General features: G+C 49.6%; 1 protein-coding gene across 1 annotated transcript; it reads right to left on the bottom strand.

The window, feature by feature from the left end:
* Positions 1 to 831: 831 nt before the first annotated feature.
* On the bottom strand, positions 832 to 20,983 carry LOC122383926 (origin recognition complex subunit 1-like). Its single transcript, XM_043370809.1, has 17 exons — positions 20,894 to 20,983; positions 18,838 to 18,932; positions 18,436 to 18,563; positions 17,894 to 18,084; positions 16,908 to 17,571; positions 16,509 to 16,612; positions 16,066 to 16,200; positions 15,768 to 15,884; positions 14,800 to 15,573; positions 14,307 to 14,491; positions 13,898 to 14,006; positions 13,365 to 13,535; positions 12,876 to 13,025; positions 12,260 to 12,375; positions 11,809 to 12,009; positions 4,916 to 5,040; positions 832 to 3,053 (listed from the first exon to the last, which is right to left on the bottom strand). The coding sequence occupies exons 1-17, from the start codon at positions 20,915 to 20,917 to the stop codon at positions 2,887 to 2,889; spliced, it is 3,456 nt and encodes a 1,151-aa protein (XP_043226744.1). The 5' UTR covers positions 20,918 to 20,983; the 3' UTR covers positions 832 to 2,886.
* Positions 20,984 to 23,354: the final 2,371 nt, after the last annotated feature.

Below are 23,354 nucleotides of genomic sequence, written 5' to 3'. Positions count from 1 at the left end.
ATGAACACCAAAGGCAACGTTATGTAAACCCTTGATTTCAAGGCTAATCGACAATAACGTTTTATGACAAGGCTAGCACGTTTTATGTTTAACAAGCACCCCAAATCATAAAAAAGAGTTCACCTTCGCACGCCAATCGACGGCATTGCAAAAACCATTGCAAAGCGGCACAGCGTTCATGGTGGCAACGATGGAGTTATTTTTTAAAGGATTTATAATAATGTAGATGGATTCCAACTCGTAGAAGAACCTACCACCGGGACTACACGGACAGACGAATGTCCCAATCGTTGAAGCCGTCATGCGGCGATTGTCTGGATACCCATGGCCTGGACTGCACCACTCGTGTTTTACTGCTTCCCACTACCCATACGTCCAACTGCGCCACTTTTTCTGACGAATGACTACCTTATGTAAGCTGGAAATACAGACACCAGTGAACACACTTTATGCCGAAAGGCACCTTAGACATATAGTTTCCAGCTTTCTTGATGACTGTGCAGCAAAGTGACTGGCCGATAGTGGTCGGAGTCCGGTGCACTCACATATTCTTCTACGCCTTTTATCGGTTCTCCGACATACACGTGGGCGTCGGCCGTCGTTCCCAGCATACGTTAAATATTGATAAGTCATAAACGAGAGTCGATACCCACGGTGTTCCTCATGTATGACAGACAATGTGCGTTGTATTCTATCGTGACGCTTTATCCAGCACTCCTGCAGTATCCAGCAGACGATTTTGAAGAATGAATATTAGTTCTGTATCAATCTACTCTTGCATTCCATTGTACACTTTTGCGTTTCATTGATACAGAATTACAAACAATTGAATTATTGCTTTGGGACTATATTGAATGCAAAGCACGCATAATCAAATTTCAATCCATCACAAACAGTACAAAAATACACACGCGGCAGTATACAAATGGCAACAAACCCCTGACCTGTCCAAGACCAACTCGACCTGGAACGGGCGAGCTAGACCAATCGAGACCCACCCGGTCCACACACGGTACGCCGAGGGCCACATCGGAGAACAATTGTACAAAATCGGAGAGTAACAACGAGCAGACGACGGCAGGAAGACACTCCGTCCCTGAACGAACTCGGTAGCGCGTCCGGACCAATGCTATCACTGTGTTTTGTACCAACGGTCACACCCAAAGTGGATTAACTGCTGTCTGTTTAACTTTTACTGCAAATCTAAGCCTAAAATAAGAGAGGAAAACATGCTCAGGGATGGCACTAAGAAGTTAAAGACGTCTAAATTAACAGTAAGAGCCAAACGTAGTATAAAAATGCATGACCGATGTCGGCGCATGGCAAAACCAACTCATAATGAAATGAGCCACCAATATCGGAAGGATGGCCTTGTTTAGACATGTAGCCTTTTCGTCTTTACAATTCACAAGACATGCAGTCATTCAACCAAATGCCACACTATAAAAACAGAATCTACGAACACAAAAAGAACACATCACCACTGCTCCCGTTGAAATCAGCCAGCAAACCTCCCACAATAACCAGCCATGCCAATCAAATGACATGAACGCCGGCTATAAAGGTCACGTCACCAGCAGGACAATCGGCGAAGCACGCTAGACGGAATGCAGCAGCCTTGATGACCAGCCGCAAAGTGGAGCAACGCCGCCAACATCAATAAAAAAAAAATGATCCGAATTATAAATGATCGCCCTCTACGAAGCCGAGGCCGAATGACCAGGGATATCCGAAAATGACCACCTAACGCCGAATGCGCGGTTCACGAATGTCTGCTAATTCAGCAGGAATAAAGAAGGACGTAGTTAGTTCGACAGTATCGGTGTGAAAATGTCAGACAGCCGCTTGCAAATCACTAGCCAACATCAGTCCCACCATCCCTTCGGTACCGGCCCTCCCGCTTCGCCTCGTACTTGTTTACTTTTTAATGTTATCAGCTGTTAGAAGAGATTACTTGTGCAAGAGAAACGAGCTGAACTTTTGATGACGTCACCCATTAATAGTGCGAGTCACGAGTCACGACTCAACCATTCATTAATCGCGATTGTGTCTTGTCAAAGGCAGGGAACATGAAAGGGATTTGGGCCAAGGGATGAACAAAATATTCCAGGGTAAGCTATTTTGTAGCTTGTTGCAGACTGAAGGCCTGAGGCCCATTATATAATGAACTTGCCTTAAATTCATTTCTGTTTTTCATCACTTAACTTTTCTATACCAGCTATGCAGGCCAGATTGGCCGTGTGCTTTGCTGTATCTATAGCATTTTAAGTTTTTTGATGAAGGTATATGATCATTTCACGATTTCTGAGCACATGACAATAAATTCCGAATTTAGCATGTTTAACCGCCGGCCAGCCGGTCACGGGCAAGGAATATCCTCAACAATCACTTTCGAACACCATCCCATTCCATGGTGTCACTCAAGACTGACATGTCACCATGACTGATCACAGGTCGGAGCCCACAGCCACCTCCTGACCGGTCACAGGTCAGACCACGGTCACCCCCTCTGACCAGTCACAGGTCGGACCACCGTCACCCTTTGACCAGTCACATGTCTGACCACCGTCATCCCCTTACCGGTCACAGGTCAGACGCCACCCCTGATCCCCCTCTGACCGGTCACAGGTCAAACCATGTCCCCATCTGACCGGTCACAGGTCGGAGTCCACAGCCACCTCCTGACCGGTCACAGGTCAGACCACAGTCACCCTCTGGCCGGTCACAGGTCGGTCCAGTCACCCTCGGACCGGTCACAGGTCGGCCCACAGTCACCCCCTGACCGGTCACAGATCGGTCCAGTCACCCCCTGACCGGTCACAGATCGAATAGTCACCCCCTGACCGGTCACAGGTCAGACGTCACCCCTGATCCCCCTCTGACCGGTCACAGGTCAGGCATCTCCTGCACCGCGTACGACACGTCGTCCACGCTGATGTTGAGTCTCAGCCGGGTCTCGAGGTCATGTCTGGCGTGTTGGGCGTGCAGCAGACGGACCGCCGTCAGCTGACTCACCAGAGCGAACACCTCGGAGAGAGTGGGAGGCGAGACGCCTGGCGGAGAGAGGCACCGGTCAGAGACGGGGCAGGGGACGAAACCAGTCAAAGGCGGGGCAACGGCATTGGTTGAAAGAACGACACCGGTCAGACAAAGCGGTGGGACCGGTCAGCGGTGGGAAACAGGAGCATCGGTGAGCGGCGGGGGCAGTGGTATCAGTCAGAAGCGGGGGACAGCGACATTAGCCAACCAGAACGACGCCGATCAATGCAAGGGCCACAGCAACGGACAGCGGTCGGAGACAAACACAGGGCGACAACGGTCAGCGGCGAAAGAACGCAGAGGGCAGGGCCAGCGGCAGGACTGCAGGAGTACAACAGACAGCAAAGTACATAGCGTTGTAGGGTGAGGAAGTGTCACATACGACAAAGGCTTTAACGGGGGCTTCTGAAAAAGTAAAAGCGTTGGAGGGGTGCAGCCAGTAATGTTGAATCGGTTACAACGGTTGAAAGGTTTCCTGCGAGGTAGCAACAGTTTCCCAGGGATACGCTCAGTATGCACGCAGTCCAGAATGAAACACAGAACAGACGGTTGTCTTCACAATTTACATCGCACAAGGACACAAAAAGGGCTGCAACAGCGCACACGCAAAGGCTAACGCATGAATTCAGAGCCTGCCGCATAAAGTTCTCATCGACAAGACATGCAGCCAAAGTCCAAACGACATTAAATCTGCTATGCATCAAACTAATCGAATGTCACTGATTATCACTATGGGGATCATTAAATGTAAAGAAAGCAGCGTGCGTCAACCGACTCCATTAATAGCCAATGCATGGATGTTTCATGGTTATGCGTTATCTGCATGTAAGCAACAATGTAAAGCTAACGATTACAATACCTAAGACATTATGAAAATGGTGCAGGGACATATCCAGCTTTATGCGCTACAAGCGCTGCTGAGGATGTAAAGGCTCATCTTATTCACACGCTACTGCTGAGTTTTCACTAACGAGTGTATAACCAACGCTAAAGTACTGTTTTAATTCCGGATATAACTCATTATTCATTACAAACACCCAAGTGTTCAAAGACATTAAGGATAAACACTTAAATGCTACATTGCTCTATTCACTCTTTCGTTTATAACATTCGTGCAATTACGCTCTCACGCGGCCACGCCCCATTTCACAATATTGCATGCCACGTAAATATTACAACGGACTTTTTGTCGCGACAGAGGCACGTGCACGGCAGTCTCATTATAATCGGTTCAGGCCTAAAGTGCAACCCTAAAAACCGTGTCCTAGCACGCCGCAAAGTCAAGGTGCTGGCACGTGACCGGTTATTTTCGGTCATGAGACTCCCAAATCACCTCAGCCGGCGTAGTTACCACCAGCGACTGCATATCAAAGCGCAATCGATCGACAGCGCACAGTCGTTCTAGTCATTCGCCAGGACGATAGAAATGGGGAGCGGGAACTTTAGTATGCGTACGTCACATATACACGGTAGACGTAGTTGAAGCTACGCATGGTGCAAGCTTTACGTCGAAAAGCTTTTAGATGCATTTATGATTCAGCGATTTTAAGCCAAAATGATCTGCTTCACTCGTTCCTTTACACTTAGACTGATTCCCTTCATTAGACTGATGAGGTCATATGGCTGAAGCGAACATATGGTTACACTCGCACCGGATAAACGGAAACAAGCTGGGTGCATAACAAAATGGCTAAACGCTGCTCATCACTCTGGATGTTGCAACTTGCACGTTCCTCGAAAATATCTGTCATCACAAAATCATGAACTTCTTTGGAAGGTAGTGCACGTATCTGATAATGCTCAAGTACATTGCATAAGGTACTCTATCAAATTCCTAAAAGACGCCTCGCTCCCGCCCAGCCTTGTACGAGCGTACCTTCGAACCGGCAGGCGGCAGCCATCTGTTCATATACACGGCCCAGCCGGGCCTCTTCCAAGCCGGTGCGCTGAAACTCGGACACCACAGCCTGGAGCAGGGAGCGCGCCTGTGCCGGGCACGACCTAGAACAGAGACAGAGGAACTGAAACGGAGACAGAGGAACTGAAACTCGGACACCACAGCCTGGAGCAGGGAGCGCGCCTGAGCCGGACACGACCTGAAACAGAGACAGAGGAACTGAAACGGAGACAGAGGAACTGAAACTTAGACACCACAGCCTGGAGCAGGGAGCGCGCCTGAGCCGGGCACGACCTGAAACAGAAACAACTTCCCTGAAATTTGAGGGACTTTTTGTTGACAAATTTGACAATTTTTATTAACTCAAATTCAACCGACATCCCCTGCAAGAGTGACCCTAAACGGGGCACGGTCTGACGGCAGAAGAGCTTCAACTCGGCAACCACGGTCCGAAACAGGAAGGGGAGGTGGATTCTTCCGTCATGCTTATTGCTAAAAACATTCTCGGCTGAAAATGTTATCGAAGGCCTACTTCAAGCACAATTAACCAGCTTTAGGCAATACCATCAGCATCGGTATCGAATCTGGTACATCGGCACGAATCTGATTCACCTAGAATCAAACAGTCGCCTTCTTGAGCAACGATTAAAACATGCGACACCGTTAGGGGTGAATATTTAATATGTTTGAGGATTTCAATAATAGCTATTAAACCAAAATTTCCCGTAGCACTGTCGCGTGATCGGTGACAGGCACAGTGGTAGGCCAGCCCGCGTTACCTATAACCACCGGCTACCATCAAGTCCCGTACGGCAAAAACATATCATTTTCGTCATTGTGACAGTGCAGTTCGGCACTCACGAGTGCAGCATCCAACAAACAGCGTTCGCATGTCCACCAAGCAATTATCCCCTCGACCTCTGCGGAGCGGCTGCTTCTCGGACAATCAGTATAATTTAGGTAAACACACGAATTTAGGCCACACGCACCACATTTCCAAAATGGAGGCAAATAATCTGGATAATATACCAGTAAAACGCCTTTTGGGCGAAGAACGAGCGAGCGAGATAGTGAGCCCTGCACGTGCGGAAGGGCGAGAGGGTACTTCCAACGGGCTTGTGCAAAGCACCCTTCTAACCGGTCGCTAGCGGTGTGCCAAATTTGAACGCAATCGGCCCAGCCGTTCCTGAGATCTGGAAGCGGCATTCTGCACGTGCGCACGTGCAAACGGAGTCCAAAATGACTTTTGCACTGCACCCTACTAACCGGTCCCCAACCGTGTACCAAATTTGAGCGCCATCGGCCCAGCCATTCTCGAGATCTGGAAACGCCCCCTGCACGTGCGCACGTGCAGTAGCACCCTAACCGCAACACATGGGAATGCATTGCCTGGTGGGTGCCTACCTGTATGCCAAGTTTCAGCAAAATCGCCCCAGTAATTACCGAGTTACTGAAATGGGAACAAATTTGGCACCTCTTCTTTTTGTATTTTGCACGTGCAGTGGGGGTCACTCACATAGATCAAGAGTATCCGACCTTTGGTAGAAGGGATGCAGCTACCCTACAAAAATTACCGCAAGTCAATCGCCCAAGCGGCTGCTGAGATATGAGCCTCTCAAAATCACTACTTTTGCAAAACAGCTTGAACACCCTTGACTTTTCACGTGGCACGTGCCACGACGGTCACTGAGATGTATCAAAAGTAGTCAATTACGGGGTAGAAGGGATGGGGCTACCAGTGGCGGCGGAAGGTATTCTAGGATAGGGGTGCAAACGATATTGAAGCGCCCCTTCCCGCTGGGCGCCCCTTACCATATACACGGTTGTAGTAACACAAACAGTGAAGAGACGTTTGACAATGTGTTGTACCTGTTAACACGTTCAGAATTACAGTTTTTATGTAACGAGAAATAGTTAGGTACATTCCATAGCGTAAATGTAACCTTCATAATGTTCGTTTAGAAACAACCTCATCACCATATCCTAAGATTCTCCGAATAAGGCATATCGAAAAGAGTTCCACGGTTCCAATACCTTCGTGTGGACTAGTGAATAAGGCGCCGAATCCATAACACTAACTCGGTGACAGAGAATTGCAGGCCGGTAAGCAGCATGCCGCCTGGGCTGCACTGCACTATTGCATTCAATGGTGTCATCAGTATCACGTCAGCCCTTCGGAACGGACATCCTGGCTCAATGTCATTCAAGCATTTGTAAATTGCCTGCATTCAAGATATGCCTGCATTATTGCCTGTATTATACAGGCAATCAACGCTGGTAGGTGTCCCAGCGAAATGAATGCATCTATTACCACCCAGAGGTGCCCCCATTTCAAACTAATACGACGGCGACGCCTCCACACCGATAGGGGCTCATCCCAGGGGAACGGAATAAATGCCGCCCCCTCATTGCCGGGCGCCCCAGGAGAATGAATGTTACACATCAACACCAATATGCCTCCCAGTGAAATGAATTATGAATGTCGCCTTTCGACGCCGGTAGGCGCCCCAGACACCAGTGGATTTACTGCCGCCTTAAAACACCGATAGGCACCTCAGTGAAGCGAATGCCGGCCTATACCACCGATAAGCGCCCCGGATGAATAAATACCACCCGTCAACGCCGATAGGCGCCTCAGTGAAATTAATGCCGCCCCAATCTCCGATAGGCGCCCCAGGTGATACATGTCGCCCATCAACACCAACGGGCGCCCCATTGAAATGAATACCGCCCTTCAACACTGGCAGACGCCCCAGTGGAATGAATGCCGCCCCACAATGCCGATGGCCGTCCCTGCACTGGAAAATCAGTTTCGCCCCCTATACAGGCGCCCATAGAAGTTTGCAGAGTGCTATTCCTGGTCATAATCATCTCCCCAGTAAAAAAAAAAACGCAAAATACGCCCTAGCACTAGGGGTGTAACCGCCCATACGGACAGTGCAATTTTACAGGCCCCAATCTCGGACCTCCCTTAACATTCATATGTTGTAAACGGCAAACCGCCCCCGATAAATGTTACACAAACTAATTTACTCTCGCATATCGGCCATCAGGCGCCCCTTTTTGTCGCATGGAGCCTGCAACGCTATAAGCCCTCATATGTTCGTGTTGGCGTTCGGAGTCTCCATAAATGTTTCTTTTTCGTCCCACACACAGGCGCCCCTCTTTCGCATGCAGGCGCCCCTCTTCCGCATGGCGCGCTTCTCGAGTGGCTGCGCTTTCCTAGCCTTTATCGCCTGGCAAGATTATATTCGACAGGGTCGGCAGCATCTGCCTTTGTTTCAGATAAGGATGCCCTCCACTCTTCAGCATATCAAAAGATACTTTTCCCACGTCATTGCCACCCTCTTCGTGTCACAAGTGCCTTTATCAGTTGCGGTGTCGCACTGCTCAGCTTTATGGCTGCCGCACCTCTTAACTTCCTGCCACCTCTACAGATTTTCGAGGCGCCCCTTTCCATAGCTTTAGGGTGCAGCTGCCCCCCTTGCCCCCCTGCTTCCGCCGCCACTGGGCTACCCAGCAAAAAAGACCGCAGGTCAATCGGTCCAGCGGTTGCTGAGATATAAGCCTCTCAAAAGCGTTACAGGCCGGGCCGGGCCGGGCCGGGCCGCTCATACTGAGATTTTTCCGTTATATTGAAAAGACTCACTTCGCTCGCTGCGCTCGCTCGCTCGTAACAACCACTTTTGTCATAGTGGTCTTGTTGATACCAGCTTATAACTAGCCTTGAATTAGATCAGGGTAAATTAACGTTTTGCCATGAAATCAGTGTGAGGTTTGCTGTAAAACAAGTGTCAAAAGCTCCTTAAAATCAGAAGTTTTCGTGTAATGATGATGAATTGGGGTTTTTGGGCGCCCAGACTACAGTGGTCATCGGCGCCCAGTTTTCGTGTAAGCTGTGCCAGAATAAACGATAAACAAACAAGCAATGATGCAATCTACGCAATAAGAAGATCGATAAAATGTTAGCGGCTTGCCATTGCGCTAAGCTAAGAACAGACCTATGTGCATGAGAACTGAGAAGGCAAAAAGTAAGAGTAACTACAAATAGAATAATGTTTGCTTCTGTTTTTTTTTTTACGAGCTCGGACCATCTTTTCTAAATGGGAGTTCTACAGCTGAGCTGCTGTATGAAAGGCCAATGTACTTACATTACAAGATAAAATAAATAAAATCCGCCTCAGCAGCAACGCCCGTGTGAAGATGGACCTTCCTAACAGCGTTTTCCACGAACGAACACGACAGCTGGAACAGCCGGAACAGCAGTCACTCAGCCGGACAATGTGGATATCATGGAGCCCTGGATGAGCGGATGATGCACATTGAACGAGTCCTAAATGAGCCATGTTGACCAGTCAGAATTCGGAAACGTTAGGTTTACCTGGATCATAGTCAATACGCTGTAATATTGACCCCCCCCCCCCCCCCTCCCCACGACATTAAATTCGCGTGGTGATCCTTTCAGTCATAGTGTGGGTCTGCTCCATAAGGGAGCCTAAGTGATACAATTTACGAGTATAGCTAAAAAAAGATGCGAATTTCAGTTCAAATGATAAACAATCACGAGCCCAGTGTATGCTTAGTGTATAACTGTATAATAAAATATTCAAACCGACAAAGAAGCCTAATTATTGCAAAGCAACTCATCATAATCTACGATACCGCAGAGGCAGTTAGGCGCCTTTTTGAGACGGGCGACAAACGAGCGAGCGAGAGAGCGGGCCCTACACGTGCGCTAGTGAGAGAAGATACTTCCAACTGACTTGGAGAGCACGGGCACCCTATTTGCCGGTCTATAGCAGGGTGCCAGATTTGAGCGCTATCGGCCCAGCTGTTCTTGAGATCTGGAGGCGTCACCATGCACGTGCACACGTGCAAACTGGGTCTCATCTGAACTTTGAACGGCACTCTTCTCGACGGTCCCTAGCTGTAAACCAAATTTGAACGCAATCGGCTTAGCCGTTATCGATTGAAAATGACCCCTTTACGCGCGCCTGTGCGGTAGCACCCCAAACGTGACACATATAATGCATTGTCCGGTGGGTGTCACATGCATGCCAAGTTTCAGCGCAATCGCTCCAGTAATCGCCGAGTTATTGCAACGGGAACAAATTCATCAACTCTTCATTTTCCATTTGGCACGTGCAGTGGGGGCCACCCACATGCATCGAGAGTAGACACCATTCGATGTTTGGTAGAAGGGATGCAACTACCCTACAAAAGTGACCGCAAGTCAACGACCCCAGAGGTTTCTGGGATATAGACCTCCCAAAAGTGCTACTTCAGCACAACAGCTTGAACACCCTTGAATTTCCACGTGGCACGTGGCACGACGGTCACCTAGATGTATCAAGAGTAGCCAATTTCGGGGTAGAAGGAATGGGGCTACCCAACAAAAAAAGATCGAAGGTCAATCGGCCCAGCGGTTGCCGAGATATACACCCTAAGTAAGCCTCTCTAAAGAGTTACAAGCCGGGCGGGGCCGCTCATACTGCATTTTTTCTCGTTAATTTGAAAAGACTTCGCAGCGCTCGGTCGTAACAAAATGAAACAACGAAACTGAATGCCATGCCACGGTGCAAAACAAGTAAAAAGCTAGATCGGGCATCCGTTTTAAAAACCTTCAGTAATGTTGAATACAGAAAATGGATCAAGTCACGCGGTTTTCCAACACGCAAAAACAAAGGCGGCCATTTGTTGGAAATGCTAAGGTCAGAAACACAAGTCTCAGGGCGGAAAACACGATGTGAGCACGTGACGTGTTCACTGTCCGCCACGACAGGGACGGAGCACGCACCTCGCGCGTGCAGGACCGGCATGGCGACACACGGAACGATACGGAAATAACCATCCAATGGATGTGAGGCAGGACCCGCTCAGTAATAGCAAATCACCGCAAAGGCTTGTCCAAGTAAACAAGCTATTGATAGCTTCACAGACTAGATCCTTTACAGGAATAATTAAGTATGTACTGATTTACCCAAATGGCGACCCTATTTTTCACCGTTGCTATAAGTAGGTAATTCCTTTGATTGGACACATCGGGCACGTTTCCAGCTCCGTTATCAATGCAGCAGAAAATGGTGACGCTATGCCACAGTTACCTACCGGGTTAGGACGGTAGTGGCGTGCATCTGCAGTTTTTTTTTCTCGCTTAATGCTTCTACTGCTCCGCGAATAGTTAGGGGCTACTGTGAACTTCTATGGTACAAAAACATTGATGCTTGGATGTAAACAAAGGTCCAATAAACCGTTTTGTAACAGTAGTCAGACAGGTTGCGAACATTTTAAAGGTCGCTCAAATGGACTCGATCAAATAATCTCGAATATGACTAGCCAGATAATATCCCGCTTGTTTGCTAAAGGGGCTGGATTAGAAAGCAACGACTTCACCCATTGGACACCATTCCCGATCCCGAATAATCAGATAGAAGCAGCATCATTTTTTTTTTTTAGGCCCTTTCGGTCTGACAAGATCATTTCAGAGCCAGGAGGATGATAGGATTTGGGGGAGACATTGGTCTGGGCAGACACCCTACAGAGTCACCGGGGCTGAGCCCGTCCGAATGGACAGGCCGACCAGCCCCAAGCACTCTCTGCACCCGGATACGGGTGTGCTTCCCTGGGAGCAGCGGTGCCGCTCCAAGGGAGCAGCCCGCATGAGATAAAGGTGCCGGTCCAGCCCGGAATGGGGGTTGCGGCGTGGAAGAAGGATTTCAGTATCCTGAGGATGGAAACGACGGAACGGAGGAGAAACACCTTTATATTTGACGGGCATCTAATTGCAACAGAACCCGCACTTCACGGCACATTTCGCTCGGAAATGCTACACCATTCCTCATACATGGTTCTGGTAGCTTCTCAGTACTCACCGAATGGCGACAATTTTTGGCGAAGCGAACATCTCCTGGATGGCGGCGTTGACGTGCTCCATAGCCACCAGCGCCGAGGTCTTGGCCTTCCTGGGTGACATGTGGCGCCGCTCAGCGGCCGGACCGCGCTCCGCTAGTTCCGTGGCCCGCCGACAGATGTCGAGAGCGCGGCGGGCGTCACCGGACACGGCAGCCACCTTCCTGAAGAGGAGGACAGGCCATGTTAGCCAACATACAGCGCGGACCATGTCAGCCGACACAGAGCTCATCCGTCAGCAAATCAAACGCAAGGTGTTGCATGACATGATAGAGTAGAGAGTACGTTACTGAATTCGGCGCATCTCACTCTAAACACCACTCGATCGTCGTAGCCCGCCGAGCCGTGCGCCTTAAAATCTTCCCCTGTATTCCTTGTGTTTTCCATCTCCCCCTCTCTTCTTCGACAGCTCACCTGGCCACCAGCTGAATGGCGTCGGGGTCGAAGGCGTCGAGACCGCTCAGTCGGCTGGAGACAATCTCCTGGAGCTGTTTGAACGTGTACGGCTGGAAGGTCATCCGTGTCAGACCCTGACGGAGAGACGGCGAGGTCAGAGGTCACACAGGTCACACGTACCGATCAGTCAGACAGCAGATCATACATTGGATCGAAACGAGTCATCGGCGGATACAGTGAGGTCATGCGAATCATAAAAGGCTTGGCTTCTCTGGGATCGGTGCTATACCGCTGCACACAGGCAGGACCAGAAATACCAGCCGGATCGGCAGCACGAGTGAATTTACCCTATCACGACCACCTAATTTAGCATCACCAGATAATGCATGCACATTAACTGAGATTAGATAAATAAGAAATGTCGAGTATCCGCACAACAATCTATGAACAGACATGATGATAATGACGTTCGGCTTTTGGGCGCACGACGGCCGACACCATTGGTTGGCTGACTCCACAGATAAATGAAAACTGTGCTTTTTTATCACCTGTCTGCACCAATGAATCTAAATCATTGCTGCTCCCTCGCCTCTCTCCACCACCCTTCCCGTCCCCTCCACGGTCCGTCCCTCACCAGTCGACTGGAGACGCGGTTCATCATGATCCTCTCCGGCAGGTCCATCGTGTTGGCGATAGCGACGACGATCAGCCGCGCGTGCGGCCGGCTCGGCCAGTCGAATAGATTGTAGAGGACGTTCTGCTTCCTCGTCCACAGCAGGTCCAGCTACCGAGGGGGGGGGGGGACGGAGTGAGCACGGTGGGAGGGTGACGGCGCGCTCGGGGTCACTTTTTTAGTGGCCCTATCGGCGGGGGAACTGAGATATATAACAGCGGATGTGATTAAGCTGTACTGCAAGAGGAAAGACAACACTGAAATACGCAAGGTGTGATTGGAATATCAGTGCGATGTCGGGATAAAATACGCAAACGTGGGGGGGGGGGAGGGGGATTTAAATGCTCACAAGTGCTGAGCTACCCCTTTTCAATCATCAACGTAAAACGGAATATTTATTAGAGCATCATGCTTCCGAAACACCCGTTGTTTTCCATCCCTTCGCCTCACCTCGTCGACCATAAGCAGCAGCGGCTGGCGTCGGCCGGCCGGCTGTGAGAAGCGCTTATCGAGCATCTGAGCGGCGTGCTCGGGTACGGCCTTGGTGCCGGTCAGTTCGGAGAGGATCTGACAGTAGGCGCGCTGCGGCTCCGTCAGACGCATACCGTTCACCTCGATAAACTGGTGGTGAGAGAAGTGGGGGAGGGGGAGGGAGGGAGGGAGTGGTCAGTTGTCGGATTGACGAACATTGCTGCAACAGGGAGTTAATTGTTAGTGACGTTGCTTGTAACTTGAGTAAGGACGAAATAGGTAGCATACGTTACCTAAGTGTATTTAGAAGAATGCGCAGGGTTCACGGATGAAAAAAAAACCTACAAAAGACACGTCGTGCGACAAATGACAACCCGGAGTAATATGGTAAAATCAGTGAAAAACAACAACCGCTGTTTTAACTTGCATTCCTAGCCAAACATTTACGACATGGTTTAGAAGCGGTTCGTTCCCCAGTGCCCCGGGTCGCACTGCAGCGCCGCGTTGTCTACCTGGAAGGCGGGCAGGTCACCGGTCTGGACGCCTTCCTGTAAACTGCGCACCACCTCCCTCATGGTAGCCGTCTTCCCCGTGCCCGGAACGCCGCTCACGTACATGCACCTGGCAAGAAATGACGTAGTGTACAGGTGCAATGACGTATGAAATAATGTATAAGCCAGTTACCAACCGATCAATATAAAAGAAATTGATGACTATACAAAAATGTTCCTTGCTAATTACCACCATACTTTCAAGTTCACACAAGTCAGGACAACAGAGCACCACTGTAAAGTAGTACCGCATATCATCCTTTCGATTAGATCAATAAATTCGATCATTGATATAGCTATCACTAACCCACTCGCTCAACTATTGCCTCGCCCACGACGTCCTTCCCATCGTCAGCTAAACTGAACTCACCCGCCAGTACCATCCAGTAGTCGCGCCTCCACGAAGGTGTAGATGTCGAGGAACTCATTCTCACGGCAGGGCAGCGCCTCGGGTACCGCAGCCACGTGCAGTCGACTGCGGGCCCGCTCTAGCGGTGTACCGGGCGTGTCCAGACAGCCGGCTGACCGGCCGGGCACCAGGGGTGTGCCGCCAACCTGGCAGGGGAATGACTAGGTAGTTATGATGCTGGGTGGGCCACAAATCACAATTACTTGGCGGTCAGTGCAGTAACAAAAAGAATGAAGAGCGAGGATTGATAAGTAAGCGGATGTAAAAATGTAACCATATTGGTATCTTGGGTCTCGGAAATATTCAAGTTAAATCACGATGATAAGCAATAACATAGGGATATCTGATGCTACATCACACACATTTTTGTATCCCAAAAACGTATGTATATTTCCCTGAATTCCGAGATAAGCACAGGAGGAAGGCAGGAAGTCCGATGGCACTGACAGCTCACCTTCGGGGTCCTGGGAGAGGCCGTGACCGATCGACCGCCGCGCCCCCTGCCCCGGCCGCGGGACGGAGTCGCCGGGGACGCGGCCGCACGGCCCGTTCGCCGTTTGACGGGCGTCCACTCTTCCTCCTGGGAACTCTCCTCCGGGAGTTCCTCGGTGCGCCGGGCGCTGGCAGCACGACTGCGTCCTCCGCCGCGGCGCGGAGCGACCTCCTCTTCCTCCTCGTTCTCTGAGTCAACGGCCAATGACAGACGGCGTCTCTTGGCGCCGCCGGCGTCCGCGGCGAACAGGCGCCGCGCCGGCGGCGGGTCACTGGGGCGGGCGCTGGCGGCGCCGGGGGATCGCTCCTCGGTCACCGTGGCCAGACTCGGTTGGAGGCAGAGCGAGCGACGCGCCGATCGCGGCGTGCTGCGGCCGGCCGATGGAGACGCGGAGCCCCGTCCCGCCGAGCGAGGTGTGCCCCTGCCCGCCGACCGCGCGCCGCCAGAGGACGGAGTGCTGGCACGGGACGCGTCCCGCTTCACGGGCGTGGCACCCCGGGAACGGGACGGTTCAGGCTTGGACGGAGTGCTGGTACGGGACGCGTCCCGCTTCACAGGCGTGGCACCCCGGGAGCGGGATGGTTCAGGTCTGGCTCGTGCAGGGCTGTCTGTCTTAGACTGGGACGCTGTCCGCTTCAAGCCGCGCGCTGGGGTGGTTTCTCTGGACGCACGTGGCGTTTTCTTTTTGACGGGGACAGGCGTGCTTCGACCGCTATCCGGGAGAGACGAATCACTCTGTGGATCACAGTCATAGTGGAAATTAACGTTTTATCTCACACCAGCACATAACCAACTGCACCAGACTGATTAGTGAGTACCTACCAGAAGTAATATCAGGTCAAAAAACTGTCCAGCCACCACATCAACGACGTGTCAGCTTATAAACTTTCTTCTCCAATTCATTTTTTAAATCATATCTTCATACTTACATCATCATCTTCCAGCAGCATCTGTCGAATTTTGCTGTCGGTGAGTCGACTCATTTTCATGACCATTTTAGGTGACGTGTAGCTTATGGTAATGGCATCTTCATCCTCCCAGCTCGTCTGAAAAAAACAAAAGCCAGTCACACCTGTGCTGGAGACAGCTCAAAGATAAGCATCTTTTGTTGCACAGTAGAAGTGCCTACTTAATGTGCTGAAGATTTGCATGAAGTGTGTAGAAACATAAACAGGATACGAGAGATTATACAAAAGTGGATCGTAAGGTAAGAAAAAGAGCCCTTACCGTTGCGGCCTGTGAGGACGCTCGAGAGGACCTGGTGTAATAGGACACTCCGGGAGGACAGGACGCCCGACTGAGGCGAACGGAAGGCGAGAACGAGGGCAGGACAGAGCCCACGCCAGCAGTGATACCGGGGGCCTGAAACGTTCACCGGGGACTGGTCTGATCCAACAATAAACCCTCATACAGCCTGAGAAAACTAGCGCATCAAACAAATAAACTAAACGAAGGACGCTTACCCAGACATCTTTAATCGTAGAACTAATTAGTAGTACCTCATCATAACCCTTCATAGGCACTATAAAGACCACGCTAAGCGATCCTAAGCTCTTGCATAGCTACAATGCCTATCTCCATTGCCACTGTTGTCTTATCTAGCCTCGGCTTTGTTAGCCCCGCACACCAGCCTCACCCTGACCGGTACGGAGCCCACCACGGTCACCCACCTTGCCCTCCACGAGGTCACGGTAGCTGCGCTCCTTACGACGCCGGCCCGAACGGGACAGGCCCTCTTTGGAAGGCGGCTGCTGCGACGGCGTGGTTGGCGCATCTGTCAGCAAACAGCGGAATTACTACAAATGCTTACACATGCTAACAGCCACCAAAAATGCTAGCATCTGCTGAGTGTCAAAGAGTAATGAGCCCTTAGACTATATACCTAGTCTCCATGTGGGATGCATTCGGCAATCCACCAAAGCAATTCGCAGTTTGTCCCAGCATACCACAAATAAGTTAGAAAACGGTTTTTTTGTTTTGTTTACAACCCAACCCACACGATCCCCACTCGACAAAGCTGACGTTTATACCAAAGCCCCTGCTCTCAAACGCAATTAACCCTGACTCACTATTCTCCTTTCCCGTCGATCGTGTCCTTCGTTCAGCAGTGGGCGTTTCACCGGGAGCCTCGCTGCCAGCTCTCTTCTGTTTCCCTGGAGTTTCACTGCCCGCTCTTTTCTGTTTCGCCGGGGTCTCGCCGCCCGTCCTCTTCTGTTTCCCGGGAGTTTTACTAACTTCTCTTATTTGTCTCCCGGGGGTCTCACTTCTGTCCCTCCTCCGTTTTCCTGGGGTTTCACTGCCCGCCCTCTTCTGTCTTCCAGGAGTTTCACTTCCCTCCCTCTTCCGCCTTCTGGGGGTTTCACTTGTCTCTCTCCTGCATCTACCAGGAGTTTCACTTCTTTCCCTCCTCCGTCTTTCCGGGGTTTTACTGCCCGCTCTCTTCTGTCTTCCCGGAGTTTCACTTCCTTCCCTCTTTCGCCTCCCGCGGGGTTCATCGCCTGCTTTCTCCCGTCTTTCGGGTGCCTCACTACCTTGCCTCGACCTCCCACCAGTCTTCTGAGGTGTTTTTGTTCTCTTTCTTTCCCCCTCATCCTCGAAACCCAGGTCCAGACCGGAGATAGATACCAGCTTCAGCGGCTTAGTCTGCAGCTGGAACCGGGTGACGAACAGCTCTAGGGCGCCGCGGGTGCTCCGCTCGACCGCCGAGTCCTCGTATGGCTGCAGCACGCGCACCTGATGGGGACAGGGAAGATCAGTAGAGCAGGTGACCGGCTCGGCCCAGAGTAAATCATGTGAAGACGCTGGTCAATGGTCATGTATGTCATTGTTCTTTGTGATGCACCAACTATGGGAAACACGCCCGGCTTTTTTAACGATGCAAACGCTAAAAATGAATAGCGATGGTAAGGCATATCACTAACAAGCCAGATGTAGTGTGAGGATCCTGTTAGCGAAGTCACCGACCGACAACCATCTTACCAATACCCAACATCAACAATCATTCTCGCCTCACACTCGGTCGCCTTTGCAGAACAGCTGACAGCTTCACACTCACCTCACATTTGTCCCAGACAGTGCTGATGAGCACCTCTGGGCTGAACGGCCGCCCGTCCAGTACCACCTCCCGGGTCGGGTGCGGCTGTGGCAGGCCGACCGGCAGCTTCTTGCGCACCGTCGGCGGCAGAAGGTCCCAGCGCGTGAACCACCGCACAGTCAGCCAGCACGGGTCCTTCTCGTCCGGGTCGCCTGCGAGCGGTGATGTGGGGGTGAGAGGCAGAGGTGGCGGCTTCAGTGATCCATAACAGCGGTGACTGATGGTTGAAGAGTGAGTGGATCTGAAGTGGCGTGAAACCACAAACAGTCATAGATTTATTGTTTTTTACATGCATTGTCATGGAACAGGTATGTGATTATATTTAAGGTACATACCTAAAATATTGGGAATACTTAATATCAGTTTGAAGTCTCTAGACAACCCAGAATTTCCCAATGGGACGGTAGAGCAGAGGACCTGTGCAATAAACTCCAAGGACTCCGATTTAACTTTTCAGTTCATTCAAAATGTGCAAAACAGGTTTCTAGGTAGAAACTTCTCACCTGTGTCATACATATGAGTGATTTCAGCTATTTCACAGCCATCCACATGGTCTTCATCTCCAGCTGATAAGTCAGCTATCAAGACAAAGTCGCCAACTGCCAGGCGCAGATTCCCAAATTTACAGGATCTGAAAAAGGACCATGGGCAGCATGGGCATAAACAACCCAGACTCTAGCAATTTAAAAAAACAAAAATGGGTGGGGCTCTGACCAGCAACCAGCATTACCTCCACATTTCCAGTAAAAGTTGTAAATAGTATTTTCACTTTTTAAAGAAAGAAGAGCAGAAAAGTGGATGTTTACCTTCTTAAAGGTCTGTACTAATAAGTAAAATCTAGTTGCTTTTAATGATAAAGAGTATCACATGATAAGGACAAGAAGCTTAACTGAATGAAACATTACCTGTAATATGTTTTGGAAATTCTTGTAACTTTGGTGGGAGGAGATGGATCTTCCTCCAGCCAAGTAATTTTCTTGCCATTCTGGATATATGTCATCTGTGAAAATCAGGTAAAGCATATCATTAAAGAATAACAAATTTCTTCGCCATTCCAATACTCCCAGGCAGATGCTTACATGATCCAAACCTACATAGGTCAGGTGTAAAAATCTTTAAGCATGCATTGGAAGATCCAGAAAAGGGGGGCATTCAGAACCTAATTAAATATGCTTACTGTCAAATATTCATGAAAGTTCCAACTTCTCTTAGGTACCTCAACAGAAAAAAACATCCATTTTATTCTAATAACTTTGCAATTAAATGAAATATACCTCTTTCCCTATATAAGGGGAAAAGTTATTATTTGCATGGAGAAGTAGATTCTAACTATAGAAAATGCGTGTTTTGATAGGCAAAAGTCATAAAGATCACCTTATTTAGTTTTTGCAGCAGTTTAATGGCTTTTTAAGCTCCAAATGATTGGAAAAGAACATCATTAATATTTATAAAAAAATATAGGAAAACTATAGTTCATCTATCGTAGAAGCTTAACCCTCGCCGGCACAGGGGGGGGGGGGGGTTGATGCAACCCCCCCTAAGGTTTTTCGCGAATAACTCGCGTAAAAAGCGGCCGATCGCGACGAAACTTTCAGTACCCTCGCATTGATCAATTTTACACCTACCCTGAAAATTTCATGACCCTGACCCCAATGACCTTTGACCTGTGTCCTCTTTTCTGTGACCATGTTTGGCCGAAATCGCGGTTTGGCGCATGTCGGCTCGCATTAGCCGCGCGCTTGCAAGTTTTTCGTGGTTTCAAACGTTCAAACATGTGATTTGATGTTGCTCCCATGCATTAGGGTGGGTGTCAAGGTCACCTGAAGGTCAGGTCAGGTCATTGACCTTTGGTGACCTCGGTTCACTTTTTCGAGTTTTACATGTTTCTAGGCTAGTTTTTGGAGCTGAATTCGAATTTAGCAACCATTTGAACATTTACGAAGTAGTTTTGGTGCCTTCGTAATATGTTACGAAGCTGTCCGAGGCGGTTGACATGTATTACGAATACCCGTCACAACCCCTACCGGTTGGTTGACCTGACCTGACCTGACCCGACCTGGTCTAAATGCTTAAAGACATCATCTCTGATCAAAACTAACACGATATTCGTGATCAGCACCCCGGAAAACCACATAGCAGCCACACTTTACGACTTTCTAACAGGTCCCGAGTTTCCCGGTTTTCGGGTCATTGACCTGACCTGGAAGGTCACCAGATGACCTAGGACCTTAAAATTGGGTATCATCGGCTTCCTCTTGTGACGGGCAACACGCTCGTTTTTTCCGCAAAGCTCTAGCTCGATCAGGGGCCAAACGCGAGGGGGGGTCGTACCAACCCCCCCTTGTGCCGTCGAAGGACTCAAAATGGCCTGTGCCGGCAAGGGTTAACAGCGCAGAAGCTTATTACGCGTTTTAGCCATACTGCCTAATTCAAAAGCAACTACATGCTGATTGTCTTAGCTTAGCCTCTGCGACAGGTGGCTGCTTTCATGGCATTCTTCTACAAGTCACCACATTCCTCTACAACAACAAGGCACCACATTCCCCTACAAGGCACTCTTTTCAGAACAAAAAATGAAACATCTTTGTCTAGGGCAGTTGTTGGGGCGTAAAAGCTCCTTGATATGTGCTTGTCTCAGCGCAAGCTACAGAAAAGCTTTTCCAGTTCAAAACTCCATGCTAAAAGTGGCATATTTCCTATAACTGCACAGTGGCGCACAGTCCGAGTCACACTGGTCAATGTGACTGATAAGCCACCAGAATCAGCATACCATTACCAACCGGAGCTTTATTTTAAAACATGATTTTAAACAAACAGAAGTTGATTTCAATTTGAAAAAAGCACTGAGTGAAAAGAGGCACATCTTTGACACTATATCAATATGGAGTATGGACTTAATGGACAAAAACGATCAAAGGATTTATGTTAACAAGTAAGGAAAATAGACGTCGTATAACTGACCTTTTTAGAAGATTCTTTCATCATTCAAATCCGATAATTTCAAGTTCGTATTATCTAAATAGTTTTCAGATTTTCCAGCGAACCCACACTTGGCGCCTCCGTGCTGGTGCCTCCGTGCACGCGCCGCCGTCAACTTCGCGCGTTTCTGAATCGTAACTCCTGCGCAGTGAATGTCTCTGCCATTTTAGTTCCATATGAAGGAAAATGAAAAGATTTTCTTATGAGCGTAAAGAAAATCCGCGGAATCTCCGAATTTCAAGCTTCTGTAATGTCAAAAGTAATCTTGATGCCACCCATTACCCAATGTATAAAATGGTACATTTTTGAATCGGAACCCCCCTCCACAATCCTGAAAATATGGCAGAGCCCCTTGTAGGCAGGGGCCCCCTGCCTACACTACACTGCAATAAGTAATAACCTATAACAACAAAATCTATTTGAGGCATTAGCGTCGCCACGGGGGGGCAAGCGGGGCAGCTTGCCCCCCCAACCTCGGATCGGGCACCCCCTGAGATCGATACAGATCCGATGAGATTTTGGAGTCGGGAAAAAATGGGGGTACCTTTCTGAGAATGTCTGTGAGGTCAGACTCGGTTGGAGCGTGCAGTTTAAACCAGAGTCTGACTCGCAGTCGCCAAAATCTTCAAGACTCCGAGTCCAGACATAGGCGGCGGAACGGGGAGGGCACTGGGGCACCGTGCCCCCCTTTGATTTTGACATTTTAACATTAGCCCTATGAGCGTTGCATGGAAAGAATGGGACCAAAAGTCGGCAGTGCCCCCCTTTAATTGAAGGTGTTCCGCCGCTACTGAGTCCAGACTCGGAAATGTCAATGCTGTGATTCATTCTATGTTCCTAGTTCGTTCTTTATTACATTTTACAGCTGATTTTCATAAGTTTTGGAGTGCTGACACCATAGGCGTCGCCAGACATTTTCGGTTGGGGGGGGCAAAATCAAGTTTTGTGTTAAATCTTGCCTTTCCCCAGCCGTTACTCACTCGTTTTACATATCATTCGACGAGCAATGGTGCGAGGAATCCGATGGTGACAAAGTTTTCCTTCTAGCTATGGCATGATTTTTTTTTGCAAAAAAAAAACAAACAAAATTTTGAAAATTTATGGACAAAAACGACCGGTAGAATTACAGTGGATGCGATTGCCGATGCACTGCAGTGGGTCCCTGTCTAAAACCAGGGTGATCTGATCACCGTGCTAAAACCTCCATTCACGCATGCATGCCGAGGTTTTACGAGAAATGCATCGGGCTTATCCCAGCCGCCGATTGTAGCTAAGAATTGGGCATTCGGCGGAGACTGAGAGTGAATGTCGGAAGTGTGAATCGGAAGTACATAATTGATAATTCATCTTTGCTGCAGTGAGAAGTGTTTTGTTCACTCGAGTGTGAACAAAGTTTCTCGTTTTTCGTGTGAAGGGAAGCGCTGCAAACGCGAACAAAAACTGTTAAACGGGACCAAAAGTTACGCGCGGCATAGCGGCAAGGGATCCCTTTATAGAGATAGGCTTGCGACTTCCAGGCCATTTCAGGCCACTCAGGGTCAGTGTGGACTCTCAGAAGCCTGCTTAGGATCCCGGAGATCGGCGTGGGTCACCCCAAGTATTTACGTGTATGTGGTGCTTTAGGGCTTTCCGAGCCCAAGGTGGGCTCGGAAAGCCCTTTAGGGCACACGAGTCTTCAGAAACCTGTGAAGGCGGCGGGCGCTAAGAGACTAGGCCCAGGGTGAGTCTGGAGCCCTCGAATAACAGTGTGAAACGTCGGGGTCTGTGTCGAATCCTTAAGGACCCTACGTAGGTAGGGACATAAGAAACATGTGTTGCGGCCCTCAGAGGGACACGTGAGTTGTGACCTCAGATGCCGCCGCCGGCTTGGGGTTAATAAAGTCTGCCGCCTCAAAAGTTCGGCTGAACTATCTGAGGTCAGTTGAGGTTTTCAGAAATTTTCGAAGGCATCCTCAAAGATTCGTGTGGCCTTTCAGAGGTCTACGTATGTATAAGGTCCTCAAAGATCCCTGTATGGGCCCTCAGGACACCAGTGGGACTCTCAGAGGCCGGTTTGGGCCCTCCGAAAGCTTCCTAGAGTTCAGTGGAGCTCCTTAGGAGCCTGTGTGAAAAGCAAGCTCATGAACCCTGCGGCACTTGAACGGTACTTGAGCCTGTCGTAGACATTTGACGAGAGTTGAGAAAGGCCCCGAAGATTTCGTGTCACGCTTTGAACGAAGATTATGTGTCAGCACTCCAAAACTTATGAAAATCAGCTACAAAATGTAATAAAGAACCAACTAGGAACATGGAATGAATCACAGCATTGACATTTCCGAGTATGGAGTCGCAGTCTTGAAGATTTTGGCGACTGCGACTCTGACTTTGGTTTGAACTGCACGCTCCAACAGTCTGACCTCACAGGCATTCCTTAGAAAGGTACCCCATTTTTTTCCGACTCCAA

Source organism: Amphibalanus amphitrite, unplaced genomic scaffold, assembly GCF_019059575.1.
Source record: "Amphibalanus amphitrite isolate SeventyFive unplaced genomic scaffold, NRLGWU_Aamphi_draft 000177F_arrow, whole genome shotgun sequence".
NCBI classification, from domain to species: Eukaryota; Metazoa; Arthropoda; class Thecostraca; order Balanomorpha; family Balanidae; genus Amphibalanus; species Amphibalanus amphitrite.
Note: the sequence above shows the minus strand (reverse complement) of the source record. Positions and strands in the feature narration are given on the sequence as shown.

Excerpts from the sequence above, each read along its gene's own strand:
- LOC122383926 (XM_043370809.1), bottom strand. The coding sequence starts at position 20,917 with ATGATGAAAGAATCTTCTAAAAAG. Across the intron at positions 17,572-17,893 it reads CTGTCTGGGACAAATGTGAG|GTGCGCGTGCTGCAGCCATA; the intron begins GTGAGTGTGAAG and ends TGTCCCCATCAG. Across the intron at positions 16,201-16,508 it reads GTGACCTCGTGGAGGGCAAG|GCCCCCGGTATCACTGCTGG; the intron begins GTGGGTGACCGT and ends TGAACGTTTCAG.